Here is a 19,624-nt window from a genome sequence, read left to right as displayed (position 1 = left end):
CAATCAGTTTTCAAATGATATCAGTGATGGTGATGAAACCAATCTCCTTCATTGAAGCCTGACTCAATGTGAAGAAGACTGATGAAACAATAAGACATTTGTCTTCCTCTGTCCCTCCTCCTACTTCTCCTGTCTCTTTCTCCCTCTCTGACTCATGATCTGGGCATCCAGCAGCGTGTGTGTGTCTGTGTGCGCATTCACTCCACATGGCTTTGAAAAGGCATTATGAAATATGAAATATAAAGGCCCCCTTCTTGGATTTCACCTTAAATATTTCTGTCTCAGTTACCTCATAGGAGGCCCTGGTAAAAATATCAAGTATGAGAGTGAACAAATAGCTTTGACAGGAACACTTCCCACTCTCTCCCTGGATAATATTGATCTCAGTTCCTCACCATCTCTTAGAAAAATTATTACAAACTCTGAGGCACTGTTGTTCAAAAACACAGTTTCCTTCTATACGCACTTTTGAACCCTGTTTTTGTTTTGCAACTTTATTATTTTCAAGAAAAATAATACTTCAATCACATATGTAATGGGTTAGATCTTTTAGACACATATATACAGTATAAATTCAGTCCTGCAGTCCAGTCATCCTTTAGTGAAAAGTTTGCCTGCAGCAATTAATGCAATTTGAGGGATTAAAGTATTTTAAAGAGATATACATCCTGTGACGTAAGTTTATACAGGACTTTGCCCGGATAAAATATAATAAATTATATAAATTATAAATCAACTTCTGATCCAAATATTTTCATTATCTCTCAGCAAACACTTAATATGAAACATTTCACAGACAAGCTCAGACAATATGTAAATGGTCAGCCATTTTCTTTAACCGCACTGTGTCCAGCTTTTGTTTTGTTTCAGAGAACTCCTTTGTATAAATTTACATTTTAGAGTCACAAAATATTCTATGATGTCCTTCCAACAGAAATCTCACCAGGAGTTGAAACTGGAATGACTTATGGAAAAGCCAGGCTAAGACGACCAACCATCCTCCGATATCTTCAGGCCTGATTCTATTTCCTATTTCCATTTACTTTTGAGCCCCTTTAAAGTTTACATAGGTTTCTTTTAGCTGTTCATGTCCAGCTAATGTCAATACCATTTTATTATTCTCTTATTGTTTCACATTTATGGAAAGGCCTGACAGCCATAAGACAGCATAAACTCACTGACTGTCCACGAAATGATTCTTTCAGTCCCTGGGGCGGTGTTCTTACTCTGTATCACTTACTTGCATCTCCTGTACAAGTTAACTCCACATGACTGCCTCTGGTCCTGATACAATATACTCTCTTTCTGTACAGTATTCATATGACCTCAAAACACTATAGCCGGTGTGTCCTGGCAATGTTTTCCTAGTTTCACCCACCATTCTACTTTAGTTTTTGCCTTTGGGCATCTCCATTAGTTGAAACAGAGCACTAATGCTTCACTTTCTGTAAAATAGATCTCCCACCATTGTGTCATATGTCCTCATTTACCTATCTCTTGCAGCTGCTGTCTCCAGCTGTCTGCCTCAGGAGAATCAGGATTGTCAGCAATCAGCTTCCTCAGCGAGTTCTTCAGCTCCTCTACCTTCCCAGAGTGCTCAGACAGCTCTGTAAGCAGGGCCTAAAGAAGAAAAGGAAGACGACAACGAGAGGACTTAAAGCAACAGCTTAAAAATAATAAATCTATTCAATATCACAAAATAAATTAGACCAAGCAAACAAGTTGGCGTTGGTGTTCACCTACAGTAGGAAAAGCATCACAGAACATGCACAAAAGACGATGGACCCAGTCCTTTACCTTGTTCTCCTGGGCTTGGGCGCGTACCACCTCAGGTCTGGAGGGGGAGGCGGTCTGTCCCTGTTTCAGGCTGTGCTCTCTGTCCGTCAGCCAGCTCTTGAGCTCCTCAGCGCCCTGCCTGGCTTTCTGCCTCAGCTCCAGTGAGGCCTGCTGGCAACCGAGACGCTCCTTCAACTCTCCGCCCAGCGTCTCATATCGTCCGTTCACGTCAGATACGGCTACCTGGAGCTCCGTCAGGTCTGAGGGGACAAAAAGAGAAAGGAGAAATGTGCTTACCATATAGCTAAATGGAGGTTAGCAGCAGGGCAGATACAGACAATAAAAATACAGAAGTAAATCTTCGTAGAATAAAATCAGCAGATGTACTATAAACATAGGCTAATAAGAACTACAGTTATTAGCCCACAGGTTCATGTAGATCAGAACAGCCCAGATAAAGGGTGTCTTGTAAATCCTGATGTTGCAATGATATGTTTCTTTAATTGAACAAATTTGCAACTGACAGATGTTTTGCATGGACACAAAGCAGACAGGAGACAGGACAGAACAGAACAGAACAGAACACTGGAAACAGAAAACAGTGCAGTAATCTTTCACAGTGACTGAAACAAACACCAATACAGGTGGAGCACAATTCAACTGGTGTTAACTGAAAATGGTGTTATCTTGGAAACTCATTTTCAGGAGGAAACAAATAAAAAGAGAGAAAAAGAAGAAAGAGAGAGAGCTAGAGTGAGAGCTAGAGGGAGAGCTCACCTTTACAGGTGTGAATGCCATTGACACTGCTGGGACCTGCTGAGCCATTGATTTGAGGAGCACCTGGGAGAAAGACACACACCTGACTGAGACAGTGGCACTACAACACACTCACCCAGGCATGGTCACACGCAAAACAGGACCAGCAATGTACCAACATGTTTTATTCGGTTATGACACAAGCTCTCGACAGCACCGGGAAGTCCTGCCAACTCACAAATAGTTCGGAGCACACAGAGCTCAGCGGGAGAACTGAGGACGATGCACAAAAAGCCGTGGAAACAGACGACGGTAGTGAGAAAGACATGGAGGAAACCCATAGTCTTTACATGACACAGATATTAAATGGATGTATCAAAAAGCAAAAGAAATTTGTGTAATGTCTCAAATTTCAACTTATGCTCAACTTGCTTCAAAGCAACCAACAAACGGTGAGATTTAACCATGAGGTTAGGATCACATACTTGGAGGGCATCATTCATATATATAACAATTCATAAGGTCTCAGTTTATAGTTTTGTTGTATTTGACTGCATTTCTTTGACAAACCTGCAGTCACAGCTGTACCGAAACAAATTACCTGAACAGAATTGATTATAAATGCAAATGGATTTCACTCTGTTTTGCCCTTCCTTCTTCCCTGCTCCCCTGTGTTCATGATTTGTTTTGCAGTTCTGTGGTTCTCTCAGGTCAAATCATTTTATAAACCCCCTTGGGGATTTTTTTCCCTCCCACCTGTAAATCTTACTTTAAATCGTTTCCAAAATGCTCTCTCATGAGGAAAATAAGTAATTTCAACTGAGGGAGAGTGGGAGCATTGATATGTTTGGCAGCGTCTCCATTCCTGCTCTTACCAGTTTTGGTCTGAGGAGCGGTGATGTCGATGATGAGGGACTCCAGCTCTGAACCAGTCTTGTTCAGCTCCTGAACCCTTGATTGTTGTGACTCCCAGTCGTTCAGCAAGTCCTGGAGGCATAATGCATTTTACTGAGTCACTGAGCTCTAAGAGAACATGATTTAGTCAGAGGATTCAAACAGCATGTTTCCTAAATGCTTTTTTACGTAAAACCAAAGGATGCAGGGTTTGCATGTGTATATTTTGTTTCTGAATCATTAGACACACACCGTGAGCTGCTGGACTCTTCTCTGCAGGCCCTCTGTGTTGAGATTGGCCTCTTTGGACGGCAGCTGGTCCTGTGCTGTCTGAAGCCACCTGAGGAGGGAGCCAGAGAGGCCGCGGAACTGGAGCAGCTGCTGCTCACAGGCCTGGATTGCAGCAAACCTGCGAGAAAAAAACAGAGGACACAGGAGGAAGAGGATGGTTTGAAGAACAGCAAGGGGAGGAAGGAAGCAGTGATACAGAGGGAGAGGGGGAGTTGCATAAAGGAAGAAAAAAGATACAGAAAGGAAGAGAGGAGAAGAGGTAAGGACAAAGGAGAGCAGAGAATATTTGTATATAGAATATTTATGTTTTCAACATAAAGTAAAGCAATCACATGGCTTCTTTTAAGCTGTTTTTATATTCTATTTTAAGAAAATATAAAAATAGACAATGCACTATTGACAAGGATTATTCAAGGGCCAGCATTAACACAGCCTTGACCTCCCCTCTCTTTGTATATGATCCATCTCGAACTATGGCTGGAAAAGTGCTGACTGCCCGTAGACAAAACAGCTCTGAGAAGTCGTCTGGCATGGAGCAGTATCATTATCATGCTGCTATTTTCTGCCCCTCGGGATTCGAGGCTGGGAGTCATCCGAGTAGGCCGTTTATAGGACGGACAATGAGCCATGTCCACTCTGCTTATATTAGCACCCAGGCCTGCTTATCAGTTCACACTGGCCACACAGATACAGCACACACATACAGCAGATGCGCTGTACGGTACTTGGAAACCAACTGCTGTGAAACATCACGCAACACAGCAAATAATCCCCATACATCATGTACAGTATGTTCTATGAGTGCTCTCACCAACAAGTTTACTAAGAGAAGTTATTTAATAATCCCATTCTTTATCTCTTATTATATAATCAGGACATATTTAAACATGTCCATAAGACAGCCTATTTTGGTTTCTTTTATGTGACTGGCTCACCAAACTCAAGTATAATGGTATTTTTAAATCCATAGCCCCCTTCTGACAGGCTTCAAGTGTGGCTGCTCACTGAAACGACGTCAGACAGGGTAGGCATAGCAACTGGTGCTCCGTGAAGGTTTTAAATTTAGAAAACAAATTTTGGAAGTGCCAGTGGCAGTAGTCTGTTCTGCAGAGCCAGTCACAGTTTTTTTTTTCTTACAAGCAGGCCTATCATATCTAATCAAATCTGTTAAAGTTGAACTTTTTCTGTGTCTGAAGGTTATCCGGTTTGTTGTCAGACAAACTAGAATTGGCCTCACTAACGTCTGGGCATCAAAAACTATACAGCTGAATGGATTCAAACAGCTTTGTATTTGCTGCCCCCTTGTGTAATTTGTGGTAACCTGTGCAATAGACAAGATCAGGATTTATGCTGTTTCCTACTGAAAACAAATTGAAACAACTGATTTGCTATCAACAGGGACCAATAATTTAATAATCTCCTCAGCAAAGTTATAGAAATTTAAGATTGCTTCATAAATTAAAAAAAGGCACTTTTCACATGGTATCTGTTAACATTTTTACCTTTCGTTGACATTGGCTTCCAGTTGGGTGAACTCATCAGACACCCCTTTGACATTATCCAATAAGCTTTGAGTGTTACTGAAAGCTTTTGATTGGCTGAGGTCGGTGGCAAGGTTGCAGAAGGATTTCAGCTGGCCAGCTTCCTGCTCCAGCTCGGACCTGACCTCCTGAGAAAAGACACACCGGACAAAAGTGTTGAATAAACAGACAGTATAACTTATCCACTGATATCCTTAGAGGCTTTAAGAAATCTTAAAACTTTTAAATCATATAATTCAAATGAGATACTGAAAATGAAAATTTGACCCCTCTGCTAACCTCAATGGTCTGCCTGTAGTCATCCACACTCCGGTCTGGTTGGCCCGCTGGGCTCAGAGCCTTTAGTCGGCTCTGGGTGAAGACTTGGAGGTCGGTCCCCAGCCTCTCATAGTTCTCCAGCCTGGGCAACAGTCCTCTGAGCTCAGCCTCACGCTCGGCCTGGCTAGCCTGTGATGCAGCGTAGCGCTGAGTCAGTTCATCTAAAGCACCCTGGAGGCCAGAGGCCGTGGAGGCGTCAGAGCTCTGAAGGAGTTTGGAAACAGAATCTCGTGTTGCTTCCACGCTGCCTTGCCTGGACAGCAGCTCCTGGCGAAGTTTCTGGGGAAAGAACGGAGACAAACTGAGACTTAGGCTGCAATCTTCAGCAATAGTTTGATTTGTAGATGCGACAATAAAATATGTGGAATCATTCTTATTGATTGAGGAAAACTGTTTTTGTGCATTAAAGGCAGATCATGTTTCCTTAAGATGTCCAATGTGGTGCATAATATTCACATTATAATTTAGTTTCTGCATGCAATGCTTACAGACAGAAAGTATAATTTTTATTTATGTATTTTGTACTTTGTAAGGAGTTCTCGGTTTACTCCTACCTGGTTCTGGGTCAGCGCGTCTTGTACAGCCTGTGCAGTGGGCTCAACTGGTCCTGGATTCAGAACCAGTTTGTCCAGCCAGCTTAGCAGACCCTTGAGGCCCTCCTGGACACTGACCGACTGGGCCACAGCGGTCTGTAGCTGCTCAGCCCGTTCTGACACAGATGCAGAGAGGGAGCCGAACCTCTTCTCTAAACCGTCTGAAAGAAAAGCCAGCCATTTATATCTGCTTAATTCAAACAGTGCAGTCAGAATGTGGACTTCACAAACTGGGATAAAATACCCCTCCAGGAGCAATAGTCTGTACTTAAGACTAAAGGGAGCAGATTTTGTAAGTTACCTGCAGAACAGAGGATATCGACAGCTTTCAGGGAAGGAGACTCATCTGTGCTGACCAGATCTCTCCCAGCTCTCTTCACCTTCTCCAGCTGCACCGAACGCTCAGCCATCTCGTCTTGCAGCAGCTGAGGACAGAAGACACGCTTGTAATCAAAATGTAATCATTTCTGTAGCTGACAGGACATTATAAAGCCAAGACAAGGTTCCCACATTCTTTCCATTTTAGTATTCTACTCTTTTTCCAGATGTTAATTTCTTGTCTCAATTTAAACTTTTTGGACTGTATTCAACATGATGTAGCGGCTGGGAAGGATGTCTGTCGACAAGCCCAGATCATGAACAACATTTTCCCATCCTCTGTATATGGTATGCGCTGTTTTCCTGCATTCTCCCTCACTTTGTGTTTTATTTATATGAATGTACGTAATGCATGCTTCACCTGTACTTGTCGTAGTGTGTTCTGCAGGTTCTGGGGGTCTGTCTCCCCACTGGGCTTGGCTATGCTTTGGTTCTGTTCTTGAGTGCTCAGCCAGGAGTGTAGGGAGACGACCTCATCCTGGTACTGCTGGTACCTCTCCAACAGGCCGGACAAACGGCCGCCCAACTCTGTTGACTGCACACACACAACAAAGAATTTAAAAGTGTAAGAACTAATAAATTGAGCTTCATTTAAAAATTAATTCTAGAGTTTATTCGGGTTTCCCTCACCTTGGTGTGTAGGGTTGTGTATCTGTGGTTAGCGTCCTGCAGCTTGTCAGTTACCACCTGCTTGGTGCTCTCCATTGCTGGGTCTGAACCACCAACTTGCTCCAGTGCTCCTTGAACAGAGTCCAGAACTTTCTGACCGGAGATGGAGACAAAGCGCAGGTCCGCTTTGTGGCAAATTACCTCCTCAGCAAGCTGGAAATACAGATACATTTACAGGTCAGATAAGTACAGTATGTTTATTGGAAAAATCTAATTGTTATAAAAACATTTGTGTTAATTGGAACCATCATCATTTCTAGAATTGCTGGGAAAAAATGTGTGAGAGAAGGATTTAAAACATTGCAAATGTGATATCAAGGGACTCAAGGGAAAATTATCCCAGACTGCTTCAGTTGAGCTTCTCAGTGGCTCCCAGATGAGAACGTGTGATTGTGTGAGTGTAGTCATCAGGGCATGTCGGGGCATATGGATGGATGGATGGAAACTCGGCTTGGAAACTCAGTCTTCCATGGATAATTAAAGGTCAAAAAAGTACGTGTTTTTACTCAGTTACACTGGACCCAGATGCAGTGTGTGATACTGGCTTAGCCAACACAATCCAACTGTAGAGCCACAGTAGCAGCATTTCAGACCTGCAGTTACAGTGCAACCTGTACCACTTATAGGTTAGAAAAGTAACAGCAGAAGCAGTGTGAACCTACAGATGTAGACAAAGGCCCCCTGGATACATTTCCATTTTGGTAATATTTTGTAAAGTTGCTCAAAATCTGTTTTTGGCTATATTTTAAACCTGCAAACGTATGTTTTGTTGTCTTGTTCACACTGTTCTAAGGGTGTGTGCCTAGTTTCTTCAGAGGGAAAGGAAGGGGTATGGGTCTAACCAGATTTTAAGATTACTATTGAGTTCTTTGTGTGTAGGTCTAAAGTGCTGCTGCTCTTAATTCCCTGCAAGTATCATAGATTGTGTAAAATTTGTCTGACATGACAGCTCCCTCTTGTGGAGAATCTGCAGCCTGTTGTAGGGGCATGATAAACTCACATATGTGTGTTTGTGATTGTGTGAAAAAAGGTAAATCAAAAACATGCATATAGAAAGTTCCATTATTTTATTAAGGTGTGTATTTTTTGCACCTTTCTGTGCTCCTCTAGCCGGCCCTTCAGTCCTTGTGCGTCCGTTTCTCCTTCCCCTAGGGAACGGAGTTCCTGTTCACTTTGTTCCAGCCAGGTACCTAGACTTCCATGTTCGTGGAGGAACTTGGTCAGCTCATCCTTCAGAGCCTCAGACTTCCTCAGACGGTCCTAGAAGAAAAAGTAACAGCAGAAACAGTGAGTTAACTATTAATAAAAACATAGGTGAATATCTAATAGACTCATATAACCAGACCACTAAAATGTAAAAGCTGTCTTGCCCTTGTTTGTCCATGACCTTGTTAAATTTAAATTCATTAACTCAATATATTCAAAATGAACTCACTGGCACCCCATTAAAATGTAATCAGATACAAGATAAACATATCACAGATCGGGGGACATGAGGCAGATCAGGAGGCCTTGCTGCAGACTTAAAATACACATCAGTTTTTATTTTAAGAACCTGGCAGCTCTGCAGTCTGTCCTGGTGCTGGGCCTGCAGCAGATCCAGGGCAGCCCGGAGACGCTGCTTCTCCTCAGGAGGAACAGTGGAGTCAGGTTGGTCCAGAAGGGAGCGAGTTGATTGTGTGATCTGGAGTAGCTGTGCCTGCTGAGACTGGAGCTGCTGAAGTTCCGCCTGGGAGAGGTCAAAGGTCATACATCATAACTTGGTAATGTTGTAAGATGTGTGAATCAAAATGCACTACGTATAGATGAGAGATTCTAACCTGCAGCATCTCTGTGTGTGACATCATAGCGCCCTCTGGCTGTGAAAAGGGAGAATCATAAACATCTTTGACCACTCCAGATCCAATTCCTCTCCCGCCTGGTTGGTTAAGGGAAGACAACTCATTCAGCAGAGAGTTTATCTGGCCTTGGGTCTCCTGTAGCTCCTCCTCAGCCTTTGCCTGGAGGAGAAGAGAGAGGAAGGGGAAAATAGTATGAATACAAAAAAAGTATTTTTTCATACAATATAATAGTATATATCTATAGTATATCTATAACCTCTCTCATCTTTTTACCCTTTGTGTGTTCTGCTGTACAGTGGTGTTGATGGCTGTGTCCACCTCTGACAGTGACGTGTTTGCTGAATCTGTAAGGCCACTGTACTGCTCCTTCATTCTTATTAGTGCCCCCTGGAGGTTCTTCCTCTCCTCTGGGCTCAGACTTTCTCCTCGCTCTGCCAGGAGCTCCTCCACAGAGCGGATAGCCTCGGCTATGTCCTCCCGTTTGGTCTGGAGTTCCTTCTGTACTTCCTAGAGAGTGAGGCAAAGCAGGTTTGATCTGGTCAAAGAAGTAAACATGTTCACCAGGCGAATAACATGTGCTAGTGTCTGAAACAGCGAGGATGAACTAAGTTAAGGTGAACGAATTAAAGCAGCTATAAGTATTTCTTATTCGCCATCAAATAGAGTTAAAATGCAAATATTAGTTAAAAAACATAATAATAATGAGCTGAATATACATGTAGCCTACATATTAAGATGTGGAAGGAGATCAGAGTTTCATACCTTTAGTTTTTTCTGCTTCTCTTGCAGGACATTCACATCAGCTGACTCTTCTCCAGCTTTCTGACTGGCCAGCAAGCTGGCAGCTCCAGCCAACCACATAGTAAGGCCTTCTAGTTTCTGAGAGCATTCGGCTTTCTGCTGTTGAACCACCTGAGAAAAATTAATGGGGAGGAAAAAATAGAAAAACCAACAAAGAAAGAAAATGTGAGAAAATCGGATACTGACATGAATTAGTGAGGATAAGTATATCATAAACAATTAAAGTAGATCTTGTGACAGGAACAGACCCTTTTGCATTTTTGATTTAACCACCAGTTTTTTTTCTACTTCCTAAAATAAGAGCACGCTAAAAGCACATTTGCTCCTAAACAAAATTCTTGTGTAGTGCACACTTTGCCAAAGCTTTGAGCAGATTGTGTCCAGAGTTCACACTTACACACACAGGCAGACATACAGACTCACATATAGTATCTTCAGATTTACATGTTGGTCAAGCATAAACAAACAATACATGGAGAAAATCCAACAAATGTATTTTTTTTTTTTTTTGCTGTTTTTCCCCTTTCTCATCTGTACTCAGGTGAGACAAGGGAAAAACAGTTAAGCATTGTAGCCAGCGAGGCTTTTCTGCTATCAGATCTCTAGCTTTTACCGCCGTTTGACACAAGCGATTTCCTTCAGTGGCAATCTGGAACAGCAAGGCAAACAGGTTAATAAAACACATGTTATATAGACATGCAGAGTAGCACACACTTGCATAAAAAGCCTGTGTAGTAGGAGTGAGGATGGTGATACTGTCCATGTCAAGTGGCACAAGCGTGTCACACACTAAAAGCACATTTGCAACAAGAGCAGCAGTGGGTTGCTATATGGATGATTTATAATGGCACTACAAGTTAAATAGAGGTGGAGGTTAGCTGGTTTACATCAAGCTTCACAGTTTCTAGTCTAGTTTGATATGATTTTAGAGAACGCCAGTGCGTATCGAAACAGTACAAAGATCTTGTGTATATGAAAGCATGGCAATAGTTTATAGCGTGACAAAAAAGCTGTGAAATATAGTTAGTTAATGAAAGCTATTTGCATTTCAAATGTATTAGTGAGAAACAGCGCAGCGTTTCAAACCAATCCGACTCAATCATCTTTTTCCAAACCTCTCTCTCCCTTGCACTCTGCCTTTCTCTGTCCTTCTCCTCTTCTTTTACTCTCTCCCTGCGCTGCCACTCCTCCTCCCTCTCTCTCTGGGCTGAGAGGGCATCGGCCCAGGCCTGAGCTTGGCCTGACGCTTGATGGAAGGCCCTCTGGAGCTGCTGGAGCTGCCCCAGAAGCTGCCTGCTCTGCTCAGGGGCCAGGTCCTGAGCCCGCTCTGAGATGAACACCTGAATGTCAAAGGCCACATTATTGACCTCATTGGAGCGAGCCGTCAGAGAGGACTGGAGCTCCTTCAAGGAAAGAGAAAGAAGAGTGGTAAATGAGCAGAAGTGTTCTTCCTCCATAGAGTACCCAGGGTAAAGAGATGAACAGTGCCTCGGAGGAAACAAATCCCAATAATGTACCAACATATGTTCTGTTTGTTAGATGCTCTTAATCAGAGTTCCATATGTTTAATATAATAATGTTGCAAGTGTTGACAACTGACTATGCATATAAAGTGTAACAAAATGTCTATGTTGTATTATAATACAATTTTTAAGCATTCCTTCAAAAAAGATTTTGAGAAGAAGACAATATTATTATAATTCAAATGTTTTTCTTTCTTTGGACAACTTGCCTTGCAAAGACTCAGCTGCTGTGTGAGCTGATCAAAACCGTCATCTTTCTTGGCCTTCTCCATTTTTTCCATCCCTGCCATTCCTCCATTCATCTGAGCTTCTGTCTCCCTCAACCAAGAGAGCAGACTCTCCACTTGTCCTCCAAGTGACTCGTGCTCAGCTGTTACCGCCTTCTGAGAGAGAAATGTGATCAAATATTGCCGTTGAGTATTGTAACCTTGTTCGACTCTAGGTAAATTCACACCCACAGAGAAAACAAGGAATTCTTTGAATCCAACAATAAATGAGCACCTAAAGCACAAGTTCCATTCTCGTTTTCACTAGACCACTTCTATTACCTTATAAGAGTCTCTATGGCCTCGTAGACTTTGCAGAATGTCCTCAGAAAGTGCTCTGGCAGCCTCATACCCTCGAGCTAAGCTCCGCCCGTCCTTTTCAAGGGCCAATAGGAGCTGCGGAGGAACATCTTGAGGTTGGGGCTTCAACAGCCGCTCAGCAGCCTCCACTTCTTTGTGGATAGCAGGCTCCAAGTCACACAATTCAAGGTCCAGAGTCTGACAGACAGATTAGAAAAGAAAACAAAAGTTTTGTTGATGCTGTTTGGTAAGAGACTAATCCTGAAATCAGCTTTTTTGTCTCACACTGAAAGTCGAATGCATAACTGAAACAATAACCAACCAGCCAATTAACCAGAGTGCACTAATGTGGGCTGGTGTGACATTAATATCACAGCATATCTCTTTCAGGTAAATACACATATTTTCTCACCTCAGTCTGTCTGATGATGTCATCCAAGGCGATGAGGCTGCGGCCAACCGACTGTTGTTGCTGCTGTTTGAGTCTGACCTCAATATGTCTTACCATGGAGACCAGGGCTACAATTCGCTGGTCGTGCTCCAAGCATTCCTGACGCATCAATGATGACTGTGGGAATGGAAAAAAGTACAGTAAAACATACTGTATCATTAATTATAAAAATGTGTGTATAAATATATGCAGAAGACAGTTTCTTCTAAACAAATCTATATGAAATGTTAAGAAAGAATCGTTCACTAATGATTTACTGTTTCTTACCTTGCTACTCTTGGATGTTGTGCCGTCTTTGTTTGACACAGTTTTTCGACTCTCTCTGACATCATCCTCTCCTTCTTCCCAACTCTCAGTGGCTGTATCAGACTCAGGAACTCCAGGTGATTCAGACTCAGTTGAAGCATCTTCTGCTGATTCTGGAGACTCAAGGTGTTGCTGTTGGTCTTTTAAAGATTTTGATTCAGGAACATTGGTACAATCAACTTCAGGTGGTTGGTGCCTTTTCTTCTTTTTACCTTTCCCCACTCTTTTTTCTGGTTGTGTTGCAGGAGCCATTGATTGAACCATGGGTTGGATGTGTGGTTTGCATGTGACAGCCACTTGAGAAAAGTCAATGGATTCGCCAGCATTTGTGGATTTTGGAGATTCTTCTTTCCCAGTAGATGTAATGCCTGTCAATTTTAAGTGTTCCTCAATTTGAGAACTGGGTTCCTCTGAGTGATGTAAATATTGTGGACTTTGCTGAATGTTCTCAGCTCCTTTAACACCAACTACAGAGCACTCCATTTCATTTGCCTCATCATCAACTAAAGGTCTGATGACACCACTGGCTGACTGACCATCAGTATGTCTGTCCATCATCTGCTCCTTAGTCAAATCTGCGTTATCTATATCTGGTTTTGTTATTTCAGATTTTGTGGTAATTTTTGTCAGTGTCACCTCAGAATCAACTTTTTCAGCAGTCGGTAACTTCTCAGTATCAGGCTCTGTTTTGTCTACCACTTTTTGACTCTTGGACTTCTTGTTCTTTTTACTTCGTTTACTTTGCTGAATTTCTTTAGGCTGGACCAATGGAGCTGTCTCAATGTCTTTTTGTATGTCTTCTTTTCCAAAACCCCTGTTATTTTCTCTCTCATTTGAAGAAGCTTCCAATAATTTGGTCTCCATGTCCTCCTTGACGGAAAATTTCTTTACTGTCATATCTTCTTTAGCCCTTGTCAATTTCATTTCATCTCCCTTCTCTTCCACACTCTCTTTGGGTGAACCACTGGGTCTCTTGACATGATCATCTTTGACATCGTGACTCTCCACTCCATCAACCCTAGCTGGCAGAGTTTGTATCTTTACATCTCTGACATCACGACTCTCCACCCCATCAACCCTAGCTGGCAGAGTTTGTGTCTTTACATCTCTGACATCACGACTCTCCACCCCATCAACCTTAGCTGGCAGAGTTTGTATCTTTACATCTCTGACATCATGACTCTCCACCCCATCAACCTTAGCTGGCAGAGTTTGTATCTTTACATCTTTGACAGTTGCACCTTGACTCTCCTTCTTTCCCACCTCGATGCGCAATGCCTGCAGCTCCTCAGCAGTCTGCTTCTCGCTCACTCCTTTTTCAAAGACCTTTTTAAGAATGCTTTCTTTGGCTTTCAGTATCAGGGCTGCTTTCTCGTCGTCTGGTAGAGTAGATTTCTGAGGCAATTCTTGCTCCTTCCTTTTCTTTACCTCCTCAATGCTCTCTTGTTGTTCTGGTTGCTGAGAGACAGAAGCCTTCTCTTCAACTTTCTCTTCCTGCTCCTCCCTTTTTATCTCCTCTACTTTATCCCTCTTTTCTATATCCTTTGATAATGTAATTTTTATTGTATCTTTCTCTGGCTCAATAGCAAGTTTTGTGAATTCCAGAGTGGCTGAAACGGCTTCCTGTCCCAGTTTTACCAAATTCTTTTCAGCCTCAATTTTCCTGTCAACCCTTGCTTCACCTTCTCCATTGGGATGCCCTGTGGGAGCTGCCTTTCCTTGAATCTGTGATTTCTCATATTTGTCTTGTGATGCAAGCTTATAAGTGCCTGAAACGATAGCCTCAGTCTGCCCTTCAATATGTGCATCAGCTTGATCAATTTGAGATGGATGTTTTATCTCTGGAGGGTGTGTTTCACTCTCTGCATCTTTACCATTTCCATTCTTTTTATTCTTCCTCTTTTTCTTGCTTTTGCTTTGTGTCACTTTGGATGGAGACGTCAATAACTGGCCTGACTGCTCAATATCAGTGCTAAATTTGATCTTGATCTCTTTCTCCACTTTTTTACCCTTCTCATCGACAACATCATCTCTCTGTGCTGTCACATCACTATTTCCTTGATTCTCTTCACTCAGTTTTGACAAATCAATGCCATCTTTGCTTTCCCTGTCATCTCCAATCTCTGCTGCCACAAGACCTGTCAGGTTTCCTGACAATGATTTCGCTTCAAAATCATGGTGAAGCACTGTGCTCTCATCACTGGGTCTATACTTCTTTTTCTCATCCTTTGCAGGTTCCCTATCTTTAGACTTTAAAATAGCAGCACCTTTGTCTTCCTGAAAATCTTTGTCAGTATCATAGATTTGTGTCTGAATAGATTCTCCAACAATATCTCTCAAAACATTCCCCTTTTGTTTATTATCAGCCTCACTCACACCTATTTGCAGTCTCACATCAAGCTTTTGCTGAGGAAGAGGCTCTGATGTATTGATGTCTTTCTGTGGAATTACATCTTCTATGGCTTGCTGAACTCTTTTCTCAACATTAGTAGCAAATTCACACAAGAGGTCTATGGATTGGTCTGGCTCAATAACAGCCTTTTCTTCCACTGACACTGGTACTTCTACCTCATCCTCTTCTGTAGTAGTGCCATAAAGCAGTGACTGATCTGATACTACAGATGTCAGTGTCTTTCCATCATCCTGTGTAATTGCCAATCCTTTTTTTGAAAGTAGAAATCCTGAAGGCACCTCAGTGTTTATGTCTGACCAGTTTGCTGGACTGTCTGGGCTTGACACTGACAATACAATAGCAGGGCTGTATGTACCATTTGATGAGGCAACAGGTGTAGCACTACCATTTTCATCCTCTATCTCCACAGACGCCGATTTCTCCTGAATCTCTGAAGCGATGTCACTAGAGATGAGTCCTTTTGCAATGGCATCATCAAGACTTGACACTTGTTGTCCAGTGGCAGGATCAACTAAGCCTCCTTTCAAAAACTGGTTGGCGGCTATTACCCTGACCATATTGTCTCCAACCAAACCTCTTTTACAGGCTTCAGGTAGGGGGAGCCTTTCTCCAGTATTGATATCAATGATCCCTCCACTGTTGGCCTGGCTTTGGAGCAACCTCAATGCTGGAACTGGGTCAACTTTCTTTGACGCTACTGCCTCTGGAAGGCTCAAGTTGTCTCTTGCTTGCTCATCCTGAATACCTCTGAATGGTTTCACCTCCAAGAAGCGTTTGCCTGTTTCAATATCTATCTTACCCTGGTTTACAAGCTCTGAATAAGGCACAATGCGTGCAGTTTGGGGGTCAAGTGTTCCTTGCGTTACAGTAGAAGAAGCCATGGCTTCACTGGCAATATTCTCATCCAGAAGACCCTTAGAAACGGCCTCTGTCAATGTCAGTTTACACCCAGAGTCAGGGTCTAAAATGGCTCCTGTTGATGCCTGGAAAATTACAGCTTCTGGGTGAGATGAAGGGCTAACTTTCCCTTGGTATACCCACTCTAGTTCTTCCAGCCCAGGAGCAATGGACCGATCCACTAGTCCTCTATCTACAGCATCAGAAACTGACAGCCTCATCCCTGAAGCATGATGTATTATACCACCCTCAGCCACCTGCCTTGCCAACACCTGATAAGCCTCCTCAGACTTAATTAACCCTTTCTGAATTGCTTGCTCCAGAGGAACTGGGGACTTGGACTCTGGGTCAACAACACCTTCCATCTGTAGCTGTAAGCTGGCTTTAGTCAGAGCTGTTGCTGAATCTGTATCCTTTCCTTTGTACGCTTTCTCTAGTGCCACCAGTTCTTCTCTTTGATCCTCCTCAATCAGTCCCAGGTTTGCTGCTAGAGTGACAGAAACCTTCTTATCTCTACGTAGGTCAACGATCCCCCCAGACACCACCTGGGCTTCTAGAAGTCGAGCAGCAGTGTTTGGGTCAATCAACCCTGCCTGAGTGGCTTCCTTTACCCCACATATCTGCTTTTTCTCTACATCCACAACCCCTGCAAGGGTTTTATCTGACTTCAAGACACTCCACATTAGATCTTCATCTAGTAAACCCTCCTGCATTACATCATCCATGCTAAGGGACTCACCACTGCTGGCATCTAGGAAACCCCCAAACAGACTTGCCTGAGCCATTAATTTAACTGCTGTATGGCCAGGGAGAACACCCTGGGCTACTGCCTCATCTGGGAGCAGCTTTTCCCCTTCTTCTGTCATCAGACCTCCTTTTTTGAGCTCTAAGACTAACCTTGCCAATTCAGCATCCTCCGCTGCCCTCTCCATTGCTGATTCAAGGTTATCAATCTGAGGTTTAACATGCTTTGCGTCTGTCTCTGTTAGAAGCACCTTCTGTTTTATCCTTTCTGATTCAGTCTGGAAAGGCGTTACATCGTTTTTATCATCAGATTGTGTTAAATTAACATCTTCATTTGTTTTTGCTCCCAGTGTGATGGGTTCTTTCAGCAATCTAAAATCTCTCTCTGATTTGAGTGGTGCTGGGACTCTTTTAGCTACTGTTGTAGTTGTACTTCTCATCTCCTGAACACTACTATCCCTTGGTTTGGATTGAATTGCTACCAGCTTATCTGGTCCTTTTGTAAATTCCTCTTCAAGATTTTTAGTTGAAGCCCTTAAACTTCCAAGATTGGATATTTCTTTCTTTTGGGATTTTTGGGATTTTAGTTTTGCATCTTTATCTATGCCAATTTCAGCCGCAAAGGCTAAATCACCCTCTACAGTTACTGATGGTTTGTGCAGCAATTTGTTGTCATTTTCTCCGTCATACGTTTCTTCTAGCCTGCCTGTACTATTCATATCAAATTCTTTGCTTGGTGTGACTACACTGGAACTTTCTTCTTCAACCTCAGTTTGTTTGTCAATCACTCCCTTATCTGTCAAACTAAACTTTCTCACCATCTGCAGCTTTCCCTGCTCATCAGTGGTCAAACTGCTTTGTGGCATATCTTGACCTCCATATACAGAGTCTCCAGCAACCAGTTCAGTAGCTTTGACCAACTCTACCAACTCAGGGTCTAGCAGCACCAATCGTTTTCCAGAATGAGCATCCACATAGCTGTGAGTCATAAGGTGAAACAGCAGCTTGTGTTTTGCTTGTTCTTCAGGATCCATTCCATGTGTTGGTGTAGCATCCCAGACAAGGCCTTCAGGAGAGGATGAAGGTGGTGGAGAAGATGGAGGTGGAGAGGAGCTGGAGGAACCCCAGCTCAAACGGTTTAGAGATGGGGTACCTGACTGGTTCATGCTGGAAAGAACATCTGGGATGTGGGTGTCTTTTAGAAAACTGACTACATCAGGCGCAAGGGCCTCTTCAGCACCCTGGTTTAGGGGCAGTACCTGGAGGGTTTCTGGGTTGTACAGAGCCCCAATGGTATGTCGCTGCCTTAGGATGTTCCTGGATAGCTCTCCTGAGATCACTCCTTGTTGAAGAGCCTCAGCAATGGGCATGAGTTCTCCGGATTCAGGCCACAATATTCCCATGAATGCCCAAAGAGACTCAAGGACCAACACAGCCAAACGAGAGGAGAGAAGATCCCTGCGAATACTCTCTTCCAAATCCAGGCGTTCTCCACTGAAAGGGTCTAGAATCCCCCCATTTTGCAGCTGGCGTGCTAACATAGCACATGCTAGATCCTGGTCCATAAGCCCATGGCGAACAGCCTCATCAATTGTCAGCCGGTGGCCAGACCGTGGGTCAGCAATACCACCGGCAAAGAGCTGAGCTTCAAGAAGTCGTACAGTAACTTTCCGATCAATCAGGCCTTCCTGGACTGCACGAAAGATGCCAACTTTTCTTCCGGACCGGAGGCAGACAGTTCCTCCAGGTTGCTGTTTGACAGGGAACATAAGGAGACCTGAGTCTTCATCGAGGACACAGCGCTGTTGTAGCTCATATAGGCTTAATTTTTCAGCTGTGTTTGGATCGATCAACTCTCTATGTTGTTGCCTTGACTGGAGTTTGGTGAGGGTTCTGGGAGTCAAAAGTCTCCTGTCTTCTGTTTGCTCCAAACTCAGTATTTCTCCCGTTGAGTTTCTCAGGCCTCCAGTGTTCATCTGGATTTCTAGAATACGAAGTCCCACCTCCTCTCTAATGAGCCCAAACTCCATGGCTTTAGCTACTGGCAAGACATTTTGCTGTTGTTCATCTCTAGACTTAGTATTTTCTACCAAAAGCAAGGCACTCTCAAGCTCAGAAAGGCACTGTCTGGTATGGGTGTCAATTAGTCCTTGAGCTAGACCTTGTTCCAGTGAGAGACTGAGAGGAGAATCAGGCTGGAGGAGCCCACCCATAATGAGCTGGGCCTCTAGTAGTACATGACAGGTGTCCTGGTCAATAAGACCACGTTGGGCTGCTTGGAACACTGGGAATGTTTCCACTGTTCCCAGGTCGATTACTCCAGCAATGGCAATTTGGTTCTACAAAAAAAAGAAAACAAAATTCCAGTTGACATTCATTCAGGTAACATTTAAGATCAATGTGGTATGGCACTTTGATAAGATGGTAAATGTATTATGTTATGTTACTATATATTATCATATTATATTTTATCATAGTGTAGAATGGGCAGTATCAGATGGTAGAATTAGAAAAAGAAGAAAACCCACAACCAGTGTCCACAAAAACAGAATAACAGTTATAAGTTAAAGAATTGCCTTTTGTCTGCATGTTACATATTTGTACATATTCGTAATTCTATTGTTTTTTTCCCATATTGTAATTTCTCTTTCATATTAAAAAGCGCTTTAATACTTACCACAGCTATTCTAAAACAAGCGCTAAGCATGCAACAAAGCAACTAGTAACAAAAAATGCAGAAAAAGCTCCAGATAAAGGTAAGCAAGGACACAAAAGAATACAAAAGTATTCAGAGGAAGAAAAGAATAAAATGTCTAGGTGAGAAAAAACTTACAGGCAACGGTAAGAGAGAAAGCGAGCGCTACTT

At 42.9% G+C, this 19,624-nt stretch overlaps 1 protein-coding gene across 30 annotated transcripts in view; it reads right to left on the bottom strand.

The window, feature by feature from the left end:
* The window catches only part of macf1a (microtubule actin crosslinking factor 1a), a 224,325-nt gene that overhangs the window by 64,610 nt on the left and 140,091 nt on the right, over window positions 1–19,624 (bottom strand). For 26 of the 30 annotated variants that reach the window (XM_051391458.1, XM_051391467.1, XM_051391460.1 and 23 more), the window contains 21 exons: window positions 12,666–19,097; window positions 12,360–12,515; window positions 11,930–12,145; window positions 11,591–11,764; window positions 10,974–11,261; window positions 9,820–9,969; window positions 9,331–9,564; window positions 9,037–9,216; window positions 8,772–8,945; window positions 8,309–8,476; window positions 7,178–7,369; window positions 6,909–7,082; window positions 6,471–6,594; window positions 6,131–6,330; window positions 5,538–5,855; window positions 5,220–5,386; window positions 3,679–3,835; window positions 3,408–3,519; window positions 2,554–2,616; window positions 1,798–2,036; window positions 1,491–1,620 (listed from right to left, as the gene is read on the bottom strand). In XM_051391458.1, coding sequence (XP_051247418.1) covers window positions 1,491–1,620; window positions 1,798–2,036; window positions 2,554–2,616; window positions 3,408–3,519; window positions 3,679–3,835; window positions 5,220–5,386; window positions 5,538–5,855; window positions 6,131–6,330; window positions 6,471–6,594; window positions 6,909–7,082; window positions 7,178–7,369; window positions 8,309–8,476; window positions 8,772–8,945; window positions 9,037–9,216; window positions 9,331–9,564; window positions 9,820–9,969; window positions 10,974–11,261; window positions 11,591–11,764; window positions 11,930–12,145; window positions 12,360–12,515; window positions 12,666–19,097 — 10,048 coding nt within the window. The remainder of the gene's footprint in view (window positions 1–1,490; window positions 1,621–1,797; window positions 2,037–2,553; window positions 2,617–3,407; window positions 3,520–3,678; window positions 3,836–5,219; window positions 5,387–5,537; window positions 5,856–6,130; window positions 6,331–6,470; window positions 6,595–6,908; window positions 7,083–7,177; window positions 7,370–8,308; window positions 8,477–8,771; window positions 8,946–9,036; window positions 9,217–9,330; window positions 9,565–9,819; window positions 9,970–10,973; window positions 11,262–11,590; window positions 11,765–11,929; window positions 12,146–12,359; window positions 12,516–12,665; window positions 19,098–19,624) is intronic. The other 4 variants (XM_051391471.1, XM_051391451.1, XM_051391448.1 and 1 more) reach the window with 3 other exon arrangements.

Source organism: Dicentrarchus labrax, unplaced genomic scaffold, assembly GCF_905237075.1.
Source record: "Dicentrarchus labrax unplaced genomic scaffold, dlabrax2021, whole genome shotgun sequence".
NCBI lineage: Eukaryota > Metazoa > Chordata > Actinopteri > Moronidae > Dicentrarchus > Dicentrarchus labrax.
The sequence above is the reverse complement of the archived record's forward strand: the minus strand, read 5'-3'. Positions and strand labels throughout refer to the sequence as shown.